The 20,894-nt window shown below is 36.7% G+C and overlaps 1 protein-coding gene across 6 annotated transcripts in view; it reads left to right on the forward strand.

Annotated features, from left to right (window-relative positions):
* LOC123859987 (uncharacterized) overlaps positions 1-20,894 on the forward strand; it is a 76,999-nt gene that overhangs the window by 39,080 nt on the left and 17,025 nt on the right. For 4 of the 6 annotated variants that reach the window (XM_064596368.1, XM_064596367.1, XM_064596370.1 and 1 more), the window contains 2 exons: positions 16,136-16,223; positions 20,226-20,316. The exons of 1 other annotated variant lie outside the window; for it this stretch is intronic. In XM_064596368.1, the coding sequence (XP_064452438.1) occupies positions 16,136-16,223; positions 20,226-20,316 (179 nt within the window). The remainder of the gene's footprint in view (positions 1-16,135; positions 16,224-20,225; positions 20,317-20,894) is intronic. One more of the 6 variants, XR_008507838.2, reaches the window with a different exon arrangement.

The raw sequence follows: 20,894 nt of genomic DNA on the forward strand, positions 1-20,894 counted from the left end.
TGTAAACTTTTTAGATTTTTTTTCTGCTTTTTCTGTTTTTTTTTTTAATTTAAATTCCGTTAGCCAGCATTTTTTTCCTGATATTTTTTTTTCTTCATAAAATAGTAATAGTTGATGGTAGAATTTTAAAACAGATTTTTCTTGGGAAAAGTTCAAGTTGGTAGCTTTTATGGCTGCCTTCTTCCTACTTCCCTACCCCTCCCACTTCTCCCCACTGTAGAAACACACACACACACACACACACTCTCTCTTAACATTTTTGAAGGTCAGGAAAACTTAATGATTTCAGTTGTTTTACATAATTCATAGTCAACAATCATATTTTTCCCCACTTCTCTGTCTTTTCTCATAGTCATTCCTGTTGTGTGTAATGTCCTCCTGCTACTTTAGTACAAATTCTACATTTCCTGTAATGCCAAGATCAAATCTCCTCTCTTTTAGTCAGTCTTCTTTATCTAACACCTGTACCTCCTTGCCCATCTTCCTTTGCACTTATGAGAATATTTATTAAAACCTCTGGCATTAGTTGCATAAGAATTTTGTTTTTCAAATATGTTTTTTTTTTTTCTCTCTCTCTAGCTAGTCTTAATGCCTGTAAAAGAAAGAACTTTTTGCATTTCCTTAATAGAGGATTTGGTGGTAAGGATATAAAATTCATATATAGTGTTTTATTTTATAGTAATCCTGAATATGTTATATATATGGGTATAATGATTGAATATTTATGAATTATAGTGACTCTTCACTACATATTTCCAGCTTTCTGCTTTCCGGATCTCTGGTGTTAGGTACATGCATGTGACTGGTTTTGGCCAATCCCTATAGCATTTTTCACAGAACTAGAACAATTCTAAAATTTCTATGGAACCATGAAAGACCCTGAGTAGCCAAAGCAATATTGAAGAAGAAGAACTAAACTGGAGGTATCACAATCCCAGATTTCAAGATGTAGTAATCAAAGCAGTATGGTACTGGCACAAAAATAGACAAAAAGATCAATGGAACATAATAGAAAGCCCAGAAACAAACTCACAATTATATAGTCAGTTAATCTTTGATAAAGGAGGCAAGAATCTGTGATGGGAAAACAGCAGTCTCTTCAACAGATAGTGTTGTGAAAACTGGACAGCTACATGTAAAAGAATGGACTTGGACCACTTTCTTACACCATACACAAAAATGAACTCAAAATGGATTAAAGATCTAAATGTGAGGCCTGAAACCATTAAAAGCCTAGAAGAGAGCACAGGCAGTTACTTCTCTGACATCAGCCATAACAGTATCTTTCTAGATATGTCTCCTGAGTCAAGGGAAACAAAAGCAAAAATAAACTGTTGGGATTACATCAAAATGAAAAGCTTCTGCACAGCAAGGTAAACAAGCAACAAGACTAAAAAACCTACTGAATGTGAGAAGATATTTGCAAATGACCTATCTGATAAAGAGTTAGTATCCAAAATATATAAAGAAACTTATACAACTCAACACCCAAAAAACAAATAATACAATCAGAAAATGGGCAGAAAATACAAACAGACATTTTTCCAAAGAAGAAATCCAGACGGCCAACAGACACGTGAAAAGATGCTCAACATCACTCATCATCAGGGAAATGCAAATCAAAGCTACAATGAGATATCACCTCACACGTGTCAGAATGTCTAAAATCAAAAACACAAGAAACAAGCGTTGGCAAGGATGTGGAGAAATAGGAACTTTTGTGCACTGTTGGTGGGAATGCAAATTGGTGCAGCTACTGTGGAAAACAACATGGAGGGTCCTCAAAAAATTAAAAATAGAGCTACCCTATGATCCAGGAATTGCTCCACTGGGTATTTACCCAAAGAATACAAAAACACTAATTCAAAGGGATACATACATCCCTATGTTAATTGCAGCATTATTTACATTAGCCAAATTATGGAAGCAGCCAAGTGTCCATTGATAGATCAATGGATAAAGAAGAGGTGGTGTGTGTGTGTGTGTGTGTGTGTGTGTAGCAATGGAATATTATGCAGTCATAAAAAGAATGGAATCTTGCCATTTGCAACAACATAGATGGAACTAGAGAGTATAACGCTAAGCGAAGTAAGAGAAAGACAAATAGTGTATGATTTCATTCATATGTGGAATTTAAGAAACAAAACAAATGGACAAAGAAAAAAAAAGGCAGACCGAAAAAACAGATTCCCAACTGTAGAGAACAAACAGATGGTTAATAGAAGGGAGGTGGGGCTGGATGGGTGAAATAGGTAAAGGGGATTAAGAGTACACTTATCTTGGTGAGCACTGAATAATATATAGAGTTGTTGAATTACTATATTGTACACCTGAAGTGAATATAACACTGTATGTTAATTATAGTGGAATTAAAAACCAAACCTGAATCTTTTTAGTGAGACCAACAATAAAGACTCAAAGGCTCATAGCAACATGCAGAAACATGTAGGACAGATTTGAAAAACACACCTAATATTGAAATTGGCAAGTTGAAAACTAAAACACATATGAAGGTTAAACTCCTTTGAAGAGAAGCAGCTATGTAGTCCTCAAGAATGGAATTTCCAAGTTTCATTAATACACCTGAAATTCCACCTCCTACTATAAATCTTAATGATCTTGAGAAAGCTGATTTGAATTAGTTTCTACCATGTTACTTTGGATTTAAAATAACTAAAATTTGACATCTGTAGGTAATTTTACTTATGATTTTTTCTTCATTAACGGCCTAACATTAAATGAATAAATTCTTCACTGAGTTTATGTGGTAAAGATCTGGCAGTGAAAAGTATCTTGAAAACTGTACAGATTAAAATTTGAGCAGCTAAAGCAGGAATCTGATAGGATCCCATAAAGGAGTCTTGATCCATAGGAAATAATTTCCCGTGATTCTTCAAGATGGTTGTGCATATACCACAAAAGCACAACAGAAGCAATTGACTAATCTTACAGCTCTAAATTAACTTTTGAATGCTCTTTTGTTTGCCCAGCACAAAGATATTTGGGATCTTGGTGCCATCTGCTGGCCAAATACCAGCTTTTCAGATTCCCTTTGTGACCTTTTTTTCAAGAGATATTGTGAATTACTTTACACTTTCTAATAAAAAGTAAAAATATTTCAAATGCCAATTTCAATAACTTTTAAGAACAAAGACATATTTCTGTACAGTATAAACTATAGTTATATGACAGAGTTTCAATCTGAGTATTTTATATTTATACTTGATTTATTTTTGAGAGCCTTACACAGTTAAAACTGCCACCTTTTTCTTAATATAAAAGATAATTTCCAAAAAAGTCAGATTTGTCTATGTTCATTAAAATTTAATTTTTCATATTTCTAGAGAAGATTGAGGTAGGGGTGTGCATGTGTGTGTGTTTAATATTAGAAATTATATTTTAAATGCAAGAAGAAGGGGAGGGGAGCTGGAAATAACTTTGTTAATTGTCTGCTTTGTACTCAGCATTGTGCAGGATCTTTTAAGTAGATGGTCTCCCTTAGGCCCACAACCACCCTTCATATTAGGTAGTGTGAACTCAATTTTACTGTTAAAGAATTAAGACTAAGAGGTTAAGGACACAAATGTGAATGTTTTGGGAGAAAATCAAGTTTATTTTAATAGAATGATTGCAATTGCTCATTTATTAAGCTATCCCAGAAAACTGTTTTAACAGGTTTTTTCCAGTCTTTTTCTTTTGTAGTGACTGGTTTTTATCATTGTTAGAATATTAGGTATTTGATTTAATTCTATTTTGGGGATAATGAAAGACACAGAGTTGTTTTCTTTCTACTACACTTTTGTTTATTGCTGTCTCTTCAGTAACCAAATGAAGCACTAAATATCAGTAGGCACTCAATGGTTTTGTTTTTTTTTTTTTTTTTTAAAGATTTTATTTATTTATTTGACAGAGAGAGACATAGTGAGAGCAGGAACACAAGCAGGGGGAGTAGGAGAGGGAGAAGCAGGCTTCCCGCGGAGCAGGGAGCCCGATATGGGACTCGATCCCAGGACCCTGGGATCATGACCTGAGCCGAAGGCAGACGCTTAACGACTGAGCCACACAGGTGCCCCCGCTCAATGGGTTTTAACAGAAAGAATGAAAAGAGAAAAAAGGGGACAGAAAGAGGGAGAGAGAAGGAAGGAAAAAAAAGGGAAGAAGGTGGGAAGGGACAAGAGATAATTTGCTGCTTGGCACATAAAAAGCTTTGGTAAAGATAGAGTAAGTTTCACCTACCTATGACATTGGAGTGTTGAGGAAGTGGGATGGTGGAGAGTTAACATTTATCAGAATTTGCTATATGACATGCATTGTTAGGCACTTTACACCTGTAACTTCATTAGTCCTAAAGCCTATCAAATGAGCCCTTTATTATTGTTTCCATTTTTACAGATGAGAAAATTGTGTTCAGCATGGTTAAATTTTTTATCCAATGTCACACAACTCACAAGTGGCACAGTCAAGATTTAGATCTGTATCTGTCTGTCTTACAAGACATATTTTTAATGGTTTATTCAGTCACTCATTTAGCAAACATTTACTAACTGATGTATCACTCTTCTCAGAGAATCTCATCTCTTCTCATACCTTACAATATGGAGCTACACGTAGCTCCAAAGTATTTCTTCAGTCAAAACCTCTCCTCAGAACTCTAGACTTGTATACCCACATGCCTTTTTGACATTCCCACTTGGCAGCCTGTACATACTTCAACCTAATATGTACAAATAAAATTCTAGATTTTAGCCCCAAATGTGTCTTTTTCTGGGTCTTTACTTTCTCTGAAAATTACACAACTATCCATATAGCTAATAAAATCAGAAAACTGGGAGTCATCTTTACCTCCTTTCTTTGTTTTATTTTTTAACTCTCAAATCTTAGCTTCATGCTTTACCTGACCTTATAAGACCCATGCCCTGTCGCCATCTCTACCTATCTTGCTTCCCATTTGCTAGTCATGTAGGCATTCTGGCAGTTTTGAGAACAGATCAAACTCTTTCTTACAAAAGGATTTTGTACTTGATACCATCTTCCTAGAATGCTTACTCCATTGTTTCCCTCAGGTCTCAGCTTAAATGAAACCTCCTCAGAGAAATTTGGTCTTGACAAACCATAATTAAAAAAATAATTCTAAGTAGGTTCCTTGTTCTTCTCTGTATCATAGTACTCTGTTCATTTTCTTCCTACTACTTGGAACAGTCTGGACTTATTTTACTTCTTTGTTTACTTGTTAAGTGTGTCTTCACATAGACTAAGTTCCATGACTCATAGAATTTGTCTGTCTGGTTCGTTGCTGCAAATCTGTGATGACTGGGCACTGGGCTTGGTACCTAGAAGATATATGATAGATACTGGCTGAGTCCACAGATAATGTTCAGCAGAACCTCTTAAAGTATACCTGTGCCTTCAGGAGCTTGTTCTGAGGCCCATAATTATATCCATTTTACAAACAAGGACTTTTTTGTGTCTATCAGAATTTTGTCTTCAGCCTCTTCTATTTTCTCTTTCAGCTCTCCATGGATTAGAGACTCCTAAATCTAACCCTTTTGCTCAGACATGTCTTTTAATTTTAGGCTTTGATTACTGTGAGTATTCTGGGCATAATGCAGGCAACTGAAACACTTTTTTCAAAGCCAAACTGTGATTTTCTCCACAAATTTCTTTTCTCTCTGTATAATATATCTAGATCGGTGTCAACGCAATTCACCTAGTCCACCAAATCTGCTAGCAATTTGAGACCTCACAGACTATTGCTGTTTCATCCCACATCTAATCAGTGAAGTCCAACCAACTTTAACCCAGATATGTCTCTCAGTCTGATTCCTTATCATACCCTTGCTGACCAACTCCAGCATCAAGCAAGGTGCTTTTTGCATTGTAGTTGGTGTTTAATGACTATTTTCAAAATAAGTGATGATCAGAGAGGTCAGATGGGTTCCTCAAGGAAATGTGTCTTGTGTGGAAGGTTTGCACTTAGGTTTTCTGACTCTTTTGCCTGCTGTAGTGTTGACATAAAGGGCCACTTTCAGGAGGAGATTTTATAGCCTTCTGTAATCTACACTGTTTCTTCCTTCTATCCTATAAATCAATCCCAAATAAATTTATGACCTAAAGAAAAGTAACATGCTTTGTATACAAACATAGCCCAAGATTAGCCCTGCCTTCCAAGCAGTTCACCCAAGTTCCTTCTATAAAATGACATTCTGTACTTGCTTACTTGGATTATGTTATGTATACTTCACAGTTAATTTAAATATGCAGATTAGCACAGTGCACTTAAGACTGATGAAAAACTCTCTGTGATCTAGTAGTTCATATATATATATATTTGCAGTCATCAGATATAAGATTATTCTGATTTAAAAGAATGAGATTAAATTCTATCAGCTTTTAAAAAATCTAAGATAATTTAAGTCACTTGGATTTTCACATACATGTTCACTTTATTTAATAACTCATTAGTAACTTCAGCATGGTTCAGTAAACTAAAATGGAAATAAACTATTTTCAAAACGTTAGGGCAGTTTTTGTATTAGGTTGGTTATTAAATATTATTTTATGATATTCTTGCAAACTGAATGTTATCTCCCCTGGGATTTTATAAATGTTTAGTAAATATCTTTGTAGTCTGAAACAGGAGTTGGCAAACTATGGCCAGTGGGCCAAATATAGCCTACCACCTGTTTTGTATGGCTGCAAACTAAGAATAGTTTTTGTATTTTTAAGTGGTTGAAAAAAATTTAAAAAATGACATTTTGTAACATGAAAAATGATATGAAATTAACATTTCAGTGCTTATAAATCAAGTTTTCTTGAGACACAGCCGTGCTCCTTCATTTGTGTGTTACCTATGGTTTCTTTTTGCTACAGCTGCACAGTTGAGCAGCTGCAAATGGCCTGCAAAGCCGAAATATTTACTTTCTGGACCTTTACAGAAAACATTTGCCTACCCCTGGTTTAAAATACTATAGCCAAGACTGCCCATATTCCCTCAGGTTCCACGCCTGTATTGCAAATGCCTTGTCACTGTCTGAGGGCTTTCTCTGTGTCTGAGCACCCTTGCCTGTGTTCTCAGCAGGTCAAAGTTGTCCACAAATCAACAGCCCTCAATCAGTGATAGCAGATAAATACCCGTAGATCAGGCATGTTCAAGGCCAACAGATTTTTTTTTTTTTAAATGGGGTATCGGGTGCCTGGGTGGCTCAGTCATTAAGTGTCTGCCTTCGGCTCAGGTCATGATCCCAGGGTCCTGGGATCGAGTCCCACATCGGGCTCCCTCCTCGAGGGGAAGCCTGCTTCTCCCTCTCCCACTCCCGCTGCTTGTGTTCCTGCTCTCGCTATCTCTGTCTCTGTCAAATAAATAAATAAAATCTTTAAAAAAAAAATAAATGGGGTATCAAGTCTGGTTGCCCATAGTGCTACCTGTCTTGACAAAACACCCCTCTCTGACTTCCCACCCCACCATTTTTTCCTGGGACCTCCTCTCAAATGAGCTGCTTGTACTAGAATCCTTGTTGCAGAGTATGCTTCTGGGGGAAATCCATACTGAGACAAATGTGAATTATTTGTGTATATATATTATGTAGGGTGTCACTTTGATGTATAAGCTACCCAGGTGTGATGAAAAATTTATAACCAAACATTTGGGCCATTTTTTTTTCTTACTACTAAAGGAAAGACAGGTTTTATTAATTGATAGTATTATTCTGTGTGACATTTATTGGCCAAATTTATCCTGAAAGATGCAGTTTGATAATTTTCTCATATTTTTGAACACAAATGCCTATTCCAGGAGAGTTATTCTTGAAGTATTGAATTAATTTTTCATATTGTAAAATCTTCCTTTCCTCCTTTGTGAAATTTATATTTTCTTTTTTTTACTAATAAAACTTTTTTGCTATGTCTTTAGAAAACTTCCACTCAAATTTTATTTTGCATCAATAATAGATGGAAACAAACACAGCATAAGAGGTAGCCAAGAGAATTTTTTTCCATATGATAATTAGCTATAGGCTCAGAATGTTTAAGAATAAATATTTCATAACTCTGTGGAAAATGCCCATATGTTTTCCTTGTATATGTCTCATATTATTTCCCTGGTGGTTAGTAAAAATCAGTAGTGTCAGACCTAAATCTCTTCCATTTTTCCTTTGTTCAGGATTCTATAGGTGTCTATATCTTGAATAAAACTTTAATATTACTACTTTAATTACATCACGTTTTTTTCATTTGCTTAATGAACATAATAGTTGATGCCCCTAAACTATTATAAAGTATGGAATAGATATTTAAGAGATTTAATTGAAAAAAAAAACTGGAGGAATAAAATATTTGATTTGTTTGGGTCAAATAACTATTTTATAGTTTAAACAAATAGACTGCCTCAAATTACTTTGAGATTTCCCAGTTTGTGTGTGTGTGTTTGTGTGTGTGTGTGTGTGTATGTAGTATATAGTTTAAGGACTTTGAGACATGGTTATATGAAAAAAGTTGAATTACCATGTTTAAAATACTACTATTTGTGTAAAAAACATGCCTAGGATATATTTAGGATGATACACAGGAAACCAGTAGTGGTGCTTTTCTTTGTGGAGGGGAACAGAGACTAGGATCAGTGGTGAGAGGGAGACATATTTTCAACTATACACTCTATTGCACTGTTTGTGGTTTTGTTTTTGCCATTTATGTGAATAACTTAAAAGGAACTTAGAAAGAAAAGAAAGAAGGAAGAAAGAAAGGAAGAAGGCTATTGGCATTAGAGGGACCCAGGTGTGAAATCTGTGACGTCATTTCCTAACCATATGATTATATTCATATTGCTTAATCTCTCCACTCTCATCTATAAAGTGCAGGTAATACAATTATAATACGTGGATTAAAGCACATAGCATACAGCCTGGCGCACAGTAAGTCTCCAATAAGTGGTTATGTGACTGTACACAATTGTTAGTATTTAAGGGAATCTTCTTCCCTGACTTTTACAAAGGGTAGGCTTTTTATTTATCCACTCACTCGACACATGTTTTTTGAGCCTTTTTATTGACAGGCACAATAATGGGCTGAGGAAGTCATACTGCATCACTTCTGTCATACTCTAATGGTCAAAGCAGTCACAAGATTCAAGGGGAGGGGATGCAGCCTCCTCCTCTCGATGGAGCGGTAGCATGTCGTCTTCAGTCTACCACAGGCTGCCTTCTGGTTGCACATTATTTATATACCTCTCCCATGCAAAATGTTCCAAGGTCCTACAAAATGTCATTCTGCTACAGCATCAGCTCAAAATTAAAGAGCTCTTCATCTGAATCAGATCCAGATGTGGCTGAGGTTCCTCATGTGTGGCTGCTTAGGTACAGCTCCTTGAGTTCAGATCCAGTTGCTCTGAAGACTTGTGAATTAAAAAGAGTGGTTATCTGTCCCTCTTTGCTGCTGTCAGCCCTCCCTGTCTCCACCCTTAACATGTACACTGGTAGGATAGAGATAGGATCACCAGAGTAGACATTTCCATTAAAAAGCAGGAGAACAGAAGGCTTATAGCCCTTGGTGATCAATGTACGCAGGAAAAAGGACCCCCAACGATCCCATCCTAAATACCAGAATGTGTGAGCTTGTTACTTTACATGGCAAAAGGGACTCTGCAGATGTGTTAAGGTTAAGGCCTTGAGATGGGAAGATTGTTCTGGATTGTCCAGGTGGACCTAATCTAGTCACCTGAGTCCTTAAAAGTGGAAGAGGAAGGCAAAAAGTGAGCCAGACAGAGTTTGCTGCTGGCTTTTAAGATGGAGAATGAGGTCATGAGCCAAGGAATATGATGATCTTTAGAAGTTGGAAACTGCCTTCCATTTACAACCAGCAAGAAAATAGGGAATTCGTTCTTATAATCTTAGGGTACTGAATTCTGCCAATAACCAGAATGCGCAGGAAACAGATTCTCTCTTCAAGCCCTGCCAAAACCTTGTTTTTTGTTTTTTTGTTTTTTTTTGGTAAAGCTCATACTAGGTTTCTGATCTAGAGAACTGTAAGATCATAAATTTGTGTTTATTCACCAAATTTGTGGTAGTTTTTTATGGTAGTGCTAGGAAATGAGTCCTCTGACCAGTAGTCGGACAAGTCCTCTGACCAATAGCAATTCTGAATTCTATCTGGGCACAAACTCTCTGGTTCTGTCCTCTGTGTCATCCCTCCTCGTCCATGTCCCAAGTGGCCAGATTAAGCCGCCTTCCTACCCTCTGTAGAACAGTGGTGGCACTTGGGCCTCTTCTGCTTTGTCCCCTTTCGTTTAAGCCGGTGGGGCTTTTGTTAGTACAATTTTCCTAAAAGTTTCTGTAAATCTTTTTGAGGTTCACTCCATTAGGTAAAAGCCACACCCACAGATCTCTACAAGACAGTGCACTCTGTCTGTTTGGCTGTCTGTCAAGGTGTGTGAGACAAAGCACATATTAGTCCTGGAAGGTTGCTTGTCTAGTGGACAGGGGTAATTTTTCTGAAGTCTTAACAAAAAGCCTTATGGCCACACTGAAGTAATCTTTACCCTTCTTATTCCTGCTTTGAGGATCGCTTGCCGTCTGGAAAGGCTGGGTACCAAATGACTTTGGTACTTTGTACAGCTTTTCCCTCTGAATTAAATCATAGCAAATATCCTTAAATGTGTTCTTGTCTGTTCTTGCCTGCCAGCTGATTATGAATATACTATAAAGCAATTGTTCTTAACTTATAATACACACCAGAATCACTTGGCACTTTTAAAACTACTGCTGCCTGCATCTTATATACAGAAATTTCTAATTTATCTGGGGTGTGATCTGGACAGGAGTTTTAAAAGCTCCCCGGGTGATTCTAATATGCATCCACGATTGACAACAGTTGCCTTTAAATAACATTTTACTGTTGTTAATAATTAAAGCAAGTTTTAAAACCTATTTATTTTGTTTTGGACTTCTCACCTTTATTTTCTGTGGGAATTTCCTAGAGGACCAAATGAGTGATAAGGAAATTTTGTTAGATTTCCATGTTTTAGCAAATTATTAAATTCAGAGTAAAAAAACTGTATAGCTTTTTAATTTTATAAAGTCATTGTGACACAAATCAGAAATTTCACAGCCATCCTAAGAATAGTGTGAATAGATGCTTTCAATTAAATCTATGGAAATACTGTTTCTAGCTTTTATATTAGGCATTTTGGGAATGATTATCAAATCTTTAGTAAACTGTTTAGCTTATGGTAGAACATTGCATTTTATAAGAATGAAATAATGTGAATAGGACTTCCCCTTACTGCCTGCAAATTAATGCATCCATAGTTGTCTACATGGCTATGTGTAGCTGTAGATTTAGGATATTCTGGTTCATTATATGCACTCTTTGTGAGCAATGTCTTTTTAAAACTGATTTTGGTTTGCATTAGAAAGAATGCTTTTCTTGTTCAGCAGCTGGGTATGAATTTAATTATTGAAAATAAATATGATCTAATGTTTCATTGAGTTTTCTGAATAACAGGATAATTTGGTCAGCATTGCTATCTAAAAAGGCTGGAAGAAAGCCATATCACACAAGAAGCAACTGCTCTGGTGAGGAGGAAATTATCGGCAAATTCATGTGATTTACTCCATTTAACATACAATTAAAAGTGGGTGTAGATTTGCCTGATACTCTAAATGCTTCCTTATCTCATGACTTGGTTGCAGAGAAATTTTGTAACAAAGTCTGTTGATGTGTGTTCTACGTTGAAAGTGTGGGTTCATAAACAAAGCCGCTGTCCCCTTGTAGAAACTTGCCTCTGACAGTGGCAGCTGGATCTGAAGGTGCAAGATCCGGGAGCATGTTGCCATGTGAACGTGTTCTTGGCACTGAAAGTATGTAGGCAGTGATGAGAAACAATGTTTGAAATGTATAGAACCAGAAACTAATCATATATGAAAAAGACTTGATGAGAGGCTTTGTTGAATTGAAAAGAAGCAGGTATTGTGAAATTAAAAGAAACTTTTAGAATCTATCATTAATTAAAAAAAAAAAAAATCTGCCACCCATACTAGAAGATTGAATTACTTTTCTATTCTCCTTATAGAAAATATGACCCAACTGTTGTCATTTGAAGAAGTGGTCAATGAGTACGCAGGTTAAAAATGTTGAAAAACAGTATTAAAAGTCTGCATATTTGTCAGCTTTTAAAACTGAGTAAATTGTTATTTCTTCTCTCATTCTAAATACTCACTTTTGTCCTATTTTTAAAAAATTTGTAACTCCATAGACCACACAGATGTGAATCTGCCCCTATCGATCTCATTGAGACAGTTTACTATAGTGTGCTGACTTCCTTATCTCCTTACAGATCATACCATTTAATTTCTTCACTCCTCCTTTTTTTTTTTTTTAAGATTTTATTTATTTGAGAGAGAGAGAGTACATGAGAACGGGGGGGGGGGGCAGAGAGAGAGCACAAGAAGAGGGGGAGGGGTTGAGGGAAAGGAAGAAGCAGACTCCCTGCTGAATCAGGAGTCCCTACGCTCCATCCCAGGACCCTGGGATCATGACCGGATCCGAAGGCAGGCACTTAAAGGACTGAGCCACAGTGGCACCCCAACTCCTGTCTTTAAATCTGTGGTTCTTCTGCTGACTGGATCGTGTCAGGGCTTAAATGTCTGGGTCTATTACTACTTACTGTTTGGGTATTCTTCCCTAGCACATGACCCCCTACCATGTTAATGGCTATTCATGTGCTAATTTAGCACTGCAGTTGTGTATATTTTAACAGCATTGATCTGGAGAGACCAGGCCTTGAACTTCTCCTGTGGTTATTAGTGTGGGAACTTGGGGACGATGTTAACTGTTACATAAAGGAAAAAGCACCATGGAGGCTTTTAGCACCTCGTAAGTCATAACTGTTTTCTCTTCCTGTGTTTGTCTCTCTTTGGAAGCTAAATTGGGATTGACTGGTCCAGAATATTGAAATGAAACATTCAGAAACTAAAGCAGGGGAGCGGTTATGAGAGGGGAGAGAGGGGGGAAGGATGCAGGAAGGGAGAGGAAAGGAGAGATTTTGATTTGTAGATTTGTAGTTGGGCAAATAAATATTAGCTCTGTGGCTACTAATGGGGACATCTACAAACTTCCTTAGGTGTAGGATATGATAAGACTACTGCTGATTCCATTTGTTAACCTACCTCAGGAGGTGATTTACTTCACTGGAATGTAAAAGGTCATCCTAATACTAACTAAGGTAGCGAGCTGGCAGTGCGCATGATACCAGTTTCATGAATGATCAAATCAGTTTAAATCGTGGCTTATAAAGCTTTTGAAAACTATTGCAGTAGTTCTTTGGGTAAGGAAAAGCAGAGACCTCAAGTAAAAATCTCCCAGGTATTTTAAAAAAAGCCAGTTAATGAAATTTAATTTCTAATATTGAAGGAGGATGGAAAGGTAAATGAAAGCTATATTGATGTTTTAAAATTTAAGCAGAAAAGGGTTATGTTAATTCAGGGATTTAATTGTATTATCTGGATCTAGGCAATTTTAAAATTATAAATGATAGGGGATTGGGAGAGTATATATTTTTTATCAACTTTATGCCAACAAAATGCAAATGATATAAATAATATGTGCAGAATAAGGAGTTTCCCCTGCGGTAAATCATTGTTTTGGCAAATAGAATTTTTTTGCATATCACTTGTGTAGGGTTATCAGGAAACACAACTATTGAAAGTGATTTTAAATTTGTATTACCAAATCACGATATTAAGTCACATTGGTAACGAAGTAGATTCTCTGTGGAAACCATCAGATTTTGGTGGGTGAGGGTTCAGTAGGGCAAAGTTACCATTGCAAAACTCTGGCACTCATTCACTCTCCAGCTCCTGGTTAGCTGTGTCATAGTGTGCTACAGGTACAAATTCCAACCTGGTTGTTGAGCAAATTCTATACTTCTGCAGTTCAATGCAGAATTCCATGTACTCTTTCTTCTTGCCCCTAATTTTCTTAGTAAGTTCTGTTTGATATGTTGCAAAGGTCTGTTTGTATGTTACTATCTGTTCTTTGACCCTTTTCACCCGTGAAATGGCATTGCCACCTACCCACATTGGATAGGTGTGATGAAGAGTTCTATTTTGCAAGACATTTTCAAATATTTTTCCTTAAGGGACCCAGGACTATACAATTAACTCATTTATTAAGAGACTACCATGTGAGAGACTTGGTTGTACAAAATAATATGTGTATCACTGAGGTGTTTTTAGCTTCAAGGAACAAAGACTATCTCTAGTGAGCTTAGGGCAAAAGAAATGAATTGACTCAGCAGCAGAGAAAGGGTTGAAAATGTAAGGCCTTGGGAAGGTCAACAACCAGGGTGGCCCCAGGGATCTCTATGGTAAAAACTCATGGAGAGTCTGTTTAGGGCACTATGCCTAAAATTCCTTCTATCCTGTGTGACTCTACTCAAGTTTTAGATCCTGAGAGAGAAAGGCTGATTGAAAATGGGCCAGAAGATCCCCCTGGGCCAGTGGCAGTGGGAAGGAATCTTAGGATGTCATAGTCTTTATCATGTGCTCACCCCTTACTGTAGACCCATCAGAACTCCATGGAATAGAAACCCTTAGAAAGAATAGGGTACTGTTACCAAAACAGATATCCATTACAAGTTCTTTGGGGCACACTACCTGGACTTGAATAAATCTCAAAAGAATCAGGTAGTAGGATAAACTAACTAACCTGCTGTATTAGTTTGCTAAAGCTGCCATAACAAACTATCACAGACTGGGTGCTTAAAGAACAGGAATTGATTTTCCTCACAATTCTAGAGTTTGGAAATCCAAGTTAAGGCTTTCTCCTTGGCTTTTAGATGGTTGTCCTCCAAATTCTTCACAAGCTGTTGCTTCTATGTGTCTGTGTCCTAAATCTCCTCTCTTTATAAGGACATTAGTCATATTGGATTAGGGACCACCCACTCACTTTTACCTTAATTACCACTTTAGACCCTAGATTCAAATAGAGTCACATTCTGAGGTACTGGGGGTTGGGACTTCAACATATAAATTTCGGGTGGATTATAGTTCAGGCCATAATACCTACCTACTAAGTTTTAGGGTAAATGACAATGTATTTAAGTGGCCAGCATAGTCTTCAATCAATGGTAGCTAAATATTCTTACCTAGTTTAGAACATTTGTGTTGATGCCAAGGTGTCAGGTTATTATCTTGTGCAAATTGTATTAATATACATATGTATTTTTGCGTGCTATATGTCTAGGGATATATATATATACCCCGTAGAACTTGGTGCTGATATGCCCTTACTTCAGAAGACAAACATCGTTTTTTGCTTTGGCAAATTATAGCCTCTCTTTTGTTCTTAGAGAATTCATAATGCTTCATCTATCACTCGAAAGAGCTATTGTTTGATACTGTAGTTCCAGGAGAGGCCCAGCCAGAGGCGACAGCAAGTCAAGCAAACCAAGAGTAAAACTTAAAATAGGAATTATTTTGTGTTATATCTTTTATTACTTTTTAGTGACTTTTTAAAAACAAATTATCATAGTTCTTGAAGTTTTTTTTTTGGGTGGGTGTGGGTGTGGTTGGGGAGGTTGTGTTTTAGATAAGACCATACAATTGCTTAAGGAAATCCTTTGTGTATGAGATTTGTTTCTTAGATTTCTGACATTCAACAAGTTAGTGTTCTGTGTATTAAAAACTATAAACCTTATCTTTTAAAACACTTGCACATGATATATGAATATATGCCCATTGTAAAAATTTAACAATATACACAACTATTCAGAGGAAAAAGTCAACATCTCTCTTCACATTTTCCCCCCTCTAACTTTCTCCATCCCATTCTCCCCTTGAATGGCAAGCATGGTTAGAATTTGGTTTGCATCCTTTTTGACCTTTTAAAATATTATTCCCATAATCATGTAAGAACATGCAAAGAATTTGGGGACAGAAACAGAACTGTAAATATTGTTTTCAAGCTTTTCTTTCTTCAGCTAAAAAAATTGCTATTTTGGGTGGAATTTTAATACTAAGTTTTTCTAAATCTCACATCTGCAAATGGTGGGACGTGCAATACCTGCCATTTGGTGTCCGTAAGTGATTGGTGGGCAGTGAGCATGACAGCGTTAGCAAATAGGTCCAATCTGTTCTCTCTGCAGGCTTCAAAGATCCAGACTCTAATGAGCCATGGCAGTGTGAGAGTGAGCAGCATTTTACAAATAAGGGCACTGGATACAGAAAGACAAGGTAACTCGGTCAGGGTTGCAAAAATAGTGATTGAAAGAGCCACAACTAATCTCATGTTTTCTGACCACCAAACTACTTGCCATGTTATTGTGACACATATATTTCCAAAAAGATTGACAGAAGTCATTGCTTCAATGGCTTAATTTGATAACACTGGCTGATGCATTGCTATTTGATAGAAAGTAGATGTGGGCATCCAAGAAACACACAGTGGAATTTTTTCTAGATACTGCAAGTGCATTTTTGGTAAACTAATTTAAAAATCAGTAACAGAAGGCCTATGATAATTTTTTTTTTTTTTGCTTTGCTTTTGTAATTTTACATTTGACTAATCTTTTATAACACCCAAATGTATGGGCATGAGTTTGTGTTGAGAGGAAAACTTTATGAGCTCAGGAGGACCATAAGGCGTTCAGAAAATAAGTTAATATTCTGAAGTGCATTAATTAATACTTTTGACTACCCTGACCAGTTAAGATCCTCAGAGACATATACTCCAATTTTGAATCCAATTAAAATGATATCTATTACTAAATTAACCCATGTACATTCAAATCTTGATATAAAATGACATAGTCTCAAGACACCAATTAATTAATCAAACATGCAAAAATATGTCAAGAAAATTATTAATCCATCTATTCTGATGTTAGATCTCAAAGGTCTTCAAACTTCTTATATATTAGAAGTATTATATACTATGTCAATTCTTCTTCACTTTATTTAAAAGATAACACTGAAAAAAATATTTCACCATATGTTTGTTTTAGATGCAGTGAAAAAATGTTCTTTTCAAAACATATGGTAATTTAATTAGGTGTCTCTGAATACAGCAAGGTTGGAAGGAGAACTGTATGAACTAAACTGAAAAAATTTGCTGCTCTCGTGTCGTCTCCTGCCTTCCCCATCAACATCAGTATCTTCTCTGGGTTATCATTGTTGGAGTAGAGAAAAATTTTAAGCACTTGAAGATAAGGATTGTCTGCTGTTACCTACTATAGTTATGGCAGATAGAATTCCTGGACGGCTTCCCCTTCCCTCACTGCGTAAACCTATGTGACTCCTGTTCTCAGTTCCTCTCACTGAGGAGTTTTGGCATCAGTCCAGCATCATTGACATTTGTGTAATGTTTTGCAGCTGGGAATTTGCTTTTATCTATGGCTTAGCTACCTTTCTTTATGCAGCCTCATGGGATTTATCTTCATGGTAAGAGGTCTTGCATTTCTTTTTCTTCAATAAAAAGGTTTATTTTAAAATATTTCTTCCTTTTTTGATGTACTCAATCTCTGAAGAAAAAGTTTGAAAATGGGTTCTATATGATACAATGATAAGGACATTGGTTATTTGTTATGAGAAATGTAAATTTAAAAATTCATGTATTGAAATCTGGGAAGCAAAACATCATGGTTTCAGATGGGTTTGGGTGTGATCTTGTATACTGTTTTTTCTTCATTTTTCCAACTCATTAGAATGTACAAACATTTCCCAGTGTATTGAGCAGTAGGATTTGTCACATTTTAAACAAGTTCATGAGTATATATGAATAATGAACCTTTCCTTTTAGGACATCAGTGCCTGATATTCCACTGATAACTAGAGTCTGGATTTTTTTTTTTTTTTTTTTTAGATTTTATTTATTTATTTGAGACAGAGAGAATGAGAGACAGAGAGCATGAGAGGGAGGAGGGTCAGAGGGAGAAGCAGACTCCCTGCCGAGCAGGGAGCCTGATGCAGGACTCGATCCCAGGACTCCAGGATCATGACCTGAGCCGAAGGCAGTCGCTTAACCAACTGAGCCACCCAGGCGCCCTGGATTTTTTTTTAAATTTTCATTTTTTTCTCTTTAATGTGCCTGACTGGAATGAATAATATGTGTTTATCTTAGGCATATGTTGTTTTCAGCCAAATTCATTGCTAACTGATATGGTAAGTTTTACTAATTTTAAGTCCTATTTTTATATCATTTATAGTAACTATTCTTGGTTTTGGTTAGCAAGTAAAATTGTCAGCAAACAAATGTGGATTGTGTAGCCATATTCATGGAAGGTAGATGCTATGGAGAGTGATGACTCATGATCATTCAATGGATTATTTGCCTTGCTTCTTTGGTGATACTTTCTATTGGTGAATATTGAAGAAATGAATCATTTTCTCTAGCTTTCACAGCACAGCTACTTTCTAATCAACTTGTTTTTGTTTTTACCTTGCATCAGGAGAACAGTACCTCCTGAGGTCAAATTCTATAATGAGCCAAATCTTCTTCCCTAGTGCAATGGCTTGCAAACTTTAGTGTCTATCAGAATCATCTGGAGGCTTGTTAAAATACAGATGGTTGGGCCTCATCCCCAGAGGTTTTGATTCAGTAGGTCAGGAATGGGGCTGCACCATTTGTGTATCACATGAGTTCCCAGGTGACGGTAAAGTTTTGGCCTGGGAGCCACATTTTGAGAACCACTCCTACCGTGCAACTCTGAGTGCCTGTCCCTTGGTCAGTCATCTTTGTGTCCCAGGGGAGACAGTGAAATGTTTTGTTTGCTGAAACAGGCTCCAACCAGCTCCAGGTCACCCAAATTCTTTCTATTTTGCTACAAAGCTTAGCCACTTAACTTTGGCTATTTTCTCCATGTGGCGTGGTTGGTTAAAAAAAAAAAGTAGCTCTCTTTTCTTTATTATACATGAAGATAAGCACCCAAGTCCTTTTCTCTTTATGAGTTTCAGGTAATCATTTTGGGGAAAAAAAAAAGAGTTTAATGAAATATATATACTGGAGAAAGTTCCAAAGTTTGCAAATTCTCCTAGCAGTTATGTCTAGTCCATAGTTTCAAATTCTCTTTAAAGTGGTGGATGGAAGCCTCAGTGCGCTTATTTCTTGGGTTTTGTTCCCAAGGATGGAGCTCAGCAAAAGTCAAATATTCTTCTGATCTAACCATGTGGTGTCTTTCTTTCATGAGACCTCATCAAGGAAGAGCAATAGTATCTCCTTGATTTAAGTGAAAAATGTAAATATCTATCCTTGAGGACATCTGTGTCTCTACCTTACTTGAAAATTATTATCCATTTGGTATTATGTCTCTGAAGTGTCATCATCTATTTTGAAATAATGTAATGAGTGGTAAATACGACTTTAGAGCCAGACAGATTTGGATTGAATCTTGGTTTTGTATTTTATTAGCTGTATGACCTTGCATATATCAAGTAACCTGGCTGAGCCTTCCATTTCCTCACTTATAAATTGGGAATGATAATAGTTACCTCATAGAGGTATATTTACTTGAGACAACAGTAAGGCACTTAGTATAAAACCTTAGAAATACTAGTTTTCAATTGGTTGGCAGCTATTGTTGGTAGTAATAGTATTATTATTTTTTTCTACCTATGTGGGACTCGATCCCAGGACCCTGGGATCAGGACCTGAGCTGAAGGCAGCCGCTTAACCAACCGATGGATGAGGTCTCAAATGAACCTTCTCTCTATCATTGCTTCAGCTATTGAGTACTTACTATATGCTGGTTGCTGTGCACTCTCTAATCTATAGCACTATTGATCCTCTAAATAAACACCTATGGGCAGACTACTCAGAGTGGGCCCTAATCAAATGACCAAAGTCCTTATGACAAGTAGGGAACTAGAACACAGACTCAGAAGAATGCCTTGTGATTATGGAGGCAGAAATCCGAGTGAGCTCTAGGAAGAGGCAAGGAAGGATCCTCCCCTAGAACTTTCAGAGGGAGCATGGTTGTGCTGACATTTTAATTTCTTTTAGCCTCCAGAAAGGTGAGACAATAAATTTCTGTTGTTTTAAGCCATCCAAGTTTGTGGTAATTTGTCATGGAAACCCTAGGGAACTAACACACTTGGCGTTGGAGGTGGTGTGTTTGCCTTTAGATAATTCAGGAGGAAATGTATTGCAGCCATTATTTGTAGAAAGATTGATATGGAATTGTGTCACCTACTTTCTTCCTTGTGCTCATGGGATCAAAGTCCACCACTCTTCTTTTTCAGGGAAGGCAGAAGCTGGAGCAGAGAAAAAAAGCATTAAAATCAGGCTGAAACTGGAGGCATCAAAGTTCACAAGGCACAGGAAAGGACAGTGGTATGGGACTTCTCATATTTGGGGATAGGTGGAAAATCTTCAGGAGGGGATCTGAGACTCTGGACCAGAGTGGGGTCCTAAGTTGAGGCTGAGGGTTCATAAGAAAGTAAATGATTGAAATAAAATAAGATAATATCCAAGTGGGTCACCTCCCAAAAGGCATTTCCTCACTCCCCTCTCTTAATGTCATAAGTACACTTTTTTTTTTGCCTTTCTTTTTGTCAGATAGAGTATGTCTATTTAGTAAATTTTGAATGCATTTTAGAAAATGTTCTCCTCAGTCAACTGCTCAAACCATCTGTAGAGTTCTATGGAATTACTACTAAAAGGTACCCTTTCCTCAAAACACATGACTTCCATCTGGTCAGATAAATTTCATAATAAATATACAAATATGTGAAATCCACATGAAAGTCAATGTTGTCAAGTTATATGTAGTCACTCTACACTGTATAATCCATCCAATCTGTATAATTGCACTGTGGCCTTAACCTGGCACATTCAGATTGCAAGAACATATAGAAAAGAATGTGCCAATCAAAAGGGGTCGGTCAGCTTACTCCACAAATAGAGAGTCA

Source organism: Mirounga angustirostris, unplaced genomic scaffold, assembly GCF_029215605.1.
Source record: "Mirounga angustirostris isolate CCGP_5_RB_7025 unplaced genomic scaffold, mMirAng1.0.hap1 SCAF_7, whole genome shotgun sequence".
Taxonomy (NCBI): domain Eukaryota; kingdom Metazoa; phylum Chordata; class Mammalia; order Carnivora; family Phocidae; genus Mirounga; species Mirounga angustirostris.